Raw genomic sequence first — 5,793 nt, forward strand, 5'->3', positions numbered from 1 at the left:
CTCTATCTCCCAGGTTCAAGTTATTCTCCTGCCTCAGCCTCCTGAAGTAGCTGGGACTACAGGCACACACCACCACACCGGGCTAATTTTTGTATTTTTAGTAGAGAAGGGGTTTCACCATGTTGGTCAGGTTGGTCTCGAACTCCTGATCTCAAGTGATCTGCCCACCTTAGCCTCCCAAAGTACTGGGATTACAGGCAGGAGCCTTTTTTCTTTTTTTGAGACAGGGTCTCACTCTGTCACCCAGGCTGGAGTGCAGTAGCATGATCACAGCACACTGCAGCCTCAGTCTTCTGGGCTTAAGCAATCCTCCTACTTCAGCCTCCTGAATAGCTAGGACTACAGGGGCACACCACCACACCTAGCTACTTTTTTTGTTGTTTTTTGTAGAGATGGGGATCTCACTATGTTGCCCCAGCTTGTCTCCAACTCCTGGGCTCAAGTGATCCTCCCATCTCAGCCTCCCAAAGTGCTGGGATTACAGGCACGAGCCACTGTGCCTAGCCTTCTTATAACTATGCTATGATGCCTCACTAAATTTATGAAAACATAATTAGTATGATTACATATTCTTAAAGAGGCAAGTGCTTCCTTTCCTGAACCATCCTAGCATTTTAGTTATGTCTTCCTTGTGATTTTGAGCACTTTTAAACTTGCAAAAGAAATATTTGTGAATAGTCTTCTCTCCCTTGCTAGACTGTAGGCTCTTTGAGGATAAATTATTATTTGAGACAGGGTCTCACTCTGTCACTCAGGCTAGAGTGCAGTGGCTTGAATAAGGCTTACTGCAGCCTCGACCTCCTGGGCTCAAGCAGTTATCTTACCTCAGCCTCCTGAGTAGCTGGGACCACAAGTGCATGCCACCATGACCAGCTAATTGTTGTATATTTTGTAGAGATGGGGTATCACCATGTTGCCCAGGCTGGTCTCCAACTCCTGGGCTCAAGTGATCTGCCCACCTCAGCCTCCCAAAGTACTAGGATTGCAGGCATGAGCCATCACACTCGGCCTGACAAATTATGGTTTTTAACATTTTTTTATACCTGACTGCACCCAAAAGAGTACATTTACTGTGGAGTTCAGTAAATATCTATTTAAAAAAAAAAGTCCCATAGCATTTTTAAAAATATGAACTCAACATCTCTTTGTATCAATAAAAGTAAGATATATATTTGATTTAGATATCTCTAGCTCACCTAAGTTCACTCAGATACTAGACAGACTGAATACTAATTAAGGAGATTAATCACAAGCAATTTATATCCAAACACTGAAAAATGTAGTAAATATCTGATGTATGAGTTGATGAATATTCATTTTTCTCCATATATATATATATCCCTTTGACATAGTCTCTGTGCATGTTTTTGTGCATGAGTGTATGTGCATGTGTGTGTATATATAGACACACGTATATATACACACATACATATATACATATATGTTTATATATGTATATGTTTTATATATACATGTGTATGTGTATACATACATATATACACACACGTATATACTCATGTATATACATACACATATATATGTTTCTGAGCTAGAGTCTGGGTGTGTTTCTTCGTAAGAAAATTTTATGCCTCCAAAGTATTTCCACATTATTTATAATAATATATAATAACATCACATTGTATAAGTAATAACATTAAATTATCATCCATTTATTCTTTATCCAGCATAGGTAGAATTAGATGGTTCAAAATTGCAAAGAGAAACATAATTTATTTTGGAAGATTGTACATTTTTGTAAGTTTCTAAAAAGCTAAAAACTTTCATGAATTTTGTACTTGCGAAATTATTGTGATTCCTTTGTTAATTCATAAACCTAATGGGATAACCATCACCTTTCTGATTGCCATGCTATCTTAACATTTTTAATTTGGGGAAGGGTTCTAAACTTTGTATCCCAATTATATTCTTGTGATAACAGCTTAGTAGGTTTATTGACAAAAAAATATATGGTTAGGTAGCTTTCATATAGGCTGTTAAGTTTATTTGTGGTGTCCTGAACATTTCCTTTCTGCTATTCTTTAATGAAGGTTACAACCTCATGGGGTGTACCACCAAAAATTGCACTATGGTAATAGAAATCTCCTTGTCCAAAGGGGATGAAAGCTGCTGATTTAGGTCTTCTCTCATAGGGGAAATCTTTAGCATTTTTCAAATACCACCATGCATGGAGTTGAGCTACAGATGTGCCCAGGATTTCTATTCCAAAGTCGTTCTTGAAGATCTGGTTTACAGACATAGCGAAGAGAAAGTCGAATTCATGCTGGATGTAATCTGTGATGTACCCATTTAAGTTCTTCATGTATATGAAATTAAAGTCTTGCCATGTGAGATATTTTACTACAGTAAATATTTTGCATGTCTGAAGGGGACCTAACTCTATTTGAGGTAGCTTGTTGATGTCATTCAACAAGATGTAAAAGATAACATTGTAGCCAGTCATAAATTACTTATTAGCAGATTGTATGAACTCTTTCAGGTACTGATTTATAAATCTTTGAAACTTAAAAAAAACCAAAAAATTATTTTGCTAAAAACTGTCAGGAGAATATATGCCATTTAAACATGCTGTCTCACATATGTGTCAATGACATTAAGCAAGGTAAGTATAGAGAAGTTGGTCTATAGCTTCAATTGCATTGGTTAGTGAAAGAGAATATAGTATGTTTGGGGACCTGAAAAAAAATCATAAAGTTTAATCCTAAAACTTAAAGTATAATAATAATAAAATTAAAAAAAAAAGGTGTGAGAGAGTTAAATGGATATTAATGAAAAGACTGCTGAAGTGGTGTTAAGGACTCAGCCAAGGCTGGAGAAAATAACCACTGTAAATAATTATACAGGACAGCCAGAAATAATGATTAGGATTAATTATGAATAGATCTTTAGACGTAGAAAATCCATGGGTACTCATCCATATTTTTCCAAAATAAAAAAGAATGACTATTAGTAGCACCTACTTTCCAGCAGCAAATACAGTCAACCCTATGGTAATGTTCAGCCTCTTGTAACGTATTTCCAAGGCCTGTCTGTTGTAAGTTCCTTCCCATATGACCAGAGCAAGCCAGTCAGTTCTTGTTACAACATCTGGTCGTTTTCTGTTGAACAAATGGGAAACAAATTAAGCAGATAGCACTTTATTATGACTGTACAAGTTGTTGTCCAAGTGATAATGGCTAATGATTATAGAGTACTTACTGTGTGTTTAAGTGTTTACATAACTCATTTAATCCCTGCAATGTCCTATAAGGTAAGTACTATTATTATCCTTATTTTTCATGAGGAAACTTGAGCACAAATTGATAGAGTAAATTTCTTAGTATCACATGGCTAATAAATGGCAGATCAGGATTCAAGACCCAGCTGGTCTGACTTCAGAGTGTATACTTTAGTTGTTACATGATACTGCCTTTTGAGCCCAGGGATTATTTTCTTTGAGTTCTGACTGCAGTTTAAACTTAGGTAACCCAATGTCTGAACAGCTCTATGATTTTTGCTTAAACCCAACAGTAGCACTGTGTCCTCATGTGTTCTTGGTTTTTGCCTCCTCCTTTTTCTTTTTCTTTCTTCCTGAAAGATCTATACTACTACTCCATTTTTACCTTTTCCCTAGTGCTTTAAACCTATTGATGTAACCTGGAAGAAAATTACATTAGTCTCAAAAGGGAGAAAAAACATTAGATTTGTTTCTAATAATAACAAAATGACAGCAAAAGTAGCAGCATTAATAATACGAATAGTTTGGCTGGAGGCAAGGCATTAAAGGATTAAAGCAAATTAAGACCTTCATTTTGAAAGGAATTGAATACAAAGTGAGATGCCATTTTGCTTTTGATGGGTGCAAATTTTAATTATAAATCCAGACCCAGACAAAGTAGGATTTGGCAACCTTTAATAGTATGTTAATAGTAGTCATCATCATAATAATATAATAAATAATAAATCCTTCAAAAGTATTCCCTCTTACTGTTTTAGTACTTCTTTAACATACAATTTTATTTGTTTGTTTTGTTTTGTTCTGTTTTGAGACGGAGCCTTGCTCCGTCTCAGGCCAGAGTGCAGTGGTGCGATTTCGGCTCACTGCAACCTCCATTTCTCGGGTTCAAGTGATTCTTCTGCCTCACCCTCTCGAGTAGCTGGGACTACAGGCACGTGCCACCACACCTGGCTAATTTTTGTATTTTTAGTAGAGATGGGGTTTCACCATATTGGCCAGGCTGGTCTTGAACTCCTGACCTCGTGATCTGCCTGCCTTGGCCTCCCAAAGTGCTGGGATTACAGGCATAAGCCCCTGTGCCCAGCCAATTTTATTTTATTTTTTAAATTCAGTTATTTAAAACCCCTCTGTCTCTATTTTTTTTTTTTTTTTTTTGGAGATGGAGTTTCGTTCTTCTTGTCCAGGCTGGAGTGCGATGGTACAGTCTTGGCTCACTGCAACCCCCGCCTCCCAGGTTCAACCGATTCTCCTGCCTCAGCCTCCCAAGTAGCTGGGATTACAGGTACCTGCCACTATGTCTGGCTAATTTTTGTATTTTTAGTAAAGACGGGTTTTGCCATGTTAGCCAGGCTGGCCTTGAACTCCTGGCCTCCAGTGATCTGCCTGCGTTGATCTCCCAAAGGGCTGGGATTACAGGCATGAGCCACCGCTCCTGGCCAAAACCCCTCTCTATTTTTAGAATTTCTAGTCATACACTTCTATTTGACTCACAAACCTCAAAATCCATCTTACAACTAACCCAATGTATCCTTGTGATAGTGATGATGCTTATAAATTAGTCATGCTACAGATGCAAATTGGTACCTATTTGAGAAGAAGAAAGGGTTTGAGGATTATCCCTCTTTCCTCATGAGATCAGATTAAAGGTTTGCTGCCAGAATAAAAGAAAAAGAGTCTCTGAAAGCGGAAGGCAATTAAAAACTCCTGTTAAGAAATTGTTTAATAGGCTGGATGCGGTGGCTCACACCTGTAATCCCAGCCCTTTGGGAGACCAACGCAGGCAGATCACTGGAGGCCAAGAGTTCGAGGCCAGCCTGGCCAACATGGCAAAACCCATCTTTACTAAAATTACAAAAATTAGCCCGGTGTGGTGGCACATGCCTGTTAGTCCCATATTCTGAGTACAGATTTGCTTTACTTGTCTGCAAACCTGCCAGCTTTGTTGACTTGCAGAATATCTTACTCATTACTATGGTATCACACACAACATTGCTTTACCCAAGGTACACACTTTATGGTGAAAGTAGTGTGGCAGTTGACTTATTTCAATAAAATTATTTGGTCTTACTGTGTGCCTCTTTGTTCAGGGGCAGCTGGTCTGGTAGAAAGTGGAACAGCCAGCAGAAGTCTCAATTTCAGTGCTGATTCAGAAACCAATTTCCTGAAAGGTTGAGGCACTATCCTATAATATGTCATCATGTGTTGAATCAATGACCAATGTAAGACACTGTTTCTTCCAAAGCTAAAATACACAGTCCATAAAGCAAAGTGGATGTGGGAATGTTCCTGCTCACGATTACAGCTCATGGAATGTTTGCTTGCTATTGTTATGAACTTGGGTTCCATGGGTTTGGAGTTCCTAGTTTCTAAGGGAGGAATCTTCTTTTAGGGAACAAATTCATGGTTCTGTGAAGCTTAATGGCAGATCATATGAGGTTCCTCATGCTGCTGAACTAATAGGCAGAAATAGTGTTAGTGTACTGGCTGGGGCAACTGATCTTCATCATCAAGGAGATACTAAGTTTCTACTACACAGTGATGGCAAGGAGAGCTGCATA

The 5,793-nt window shown here is 38.2% G+C and overlaps 1 protein-coding gene across 1 annotated transcript; it reads right to left on the reverse strand.

Moving 5' to 3' along the window:
• Positions 1–2,766: 2,766 nt before the first annotated feature.
• LOC134759738 (glycosyltransferase 6 domain-containing protein 1-like) lies at positions 2,767–5,590 on the reverse strand. The gene is made up of 2 exons (XM_063714026.1): positions 5,304–5,590; positions 2,767–3,116 (listed from the first exon to the last, which is right to left on the reverse strand). The coding sequence occupies exons 1-2, from the start codon at positions 5,579–5,581 to the stop codon at positions 2,975–2,977; spliced, it is 420 nt and encodes a 139-aa protein (XP_063570096.1). The 5' UTR covers positions 5,582–5,590; the 3' UTR covers positions 2,767–2,974.
• Positions 5,591–5,793: the final 203 nt, after the last annotated feature.

Source organism: Pongo abelii, chromosome 13 (genome assembly GCF_028885655.2).
Source record: "Pongo abelii isolate AG06213 chromosome 13, NHGRI_mPonAbe1-v2.0_pri, whole genome shotgun sequence".
Taxonomy (NCBI): Eukaryota; Metazoa; Chordata; class Mammalia; order Primates; family Hominidae; genus Pongo; species Pongo abelii.

Bases quoted from the DNA above. Each gene is read 5' to 3' on its own strand.
- LOC134759738 (XM_063714026.1), bottom strand. From the start codon at position 5,581: ATGGAACCCAAGTTCATAACAATAGCAAGCAAACATTCCATGAGCTGT. The intron at 3,117-5,303 runs GTAAGACCAAAT...TTTGTTCAACAG, and splicing joins CCTGAACAAAGAGGCACACA to AAAACGACCAGATGTTGTAA.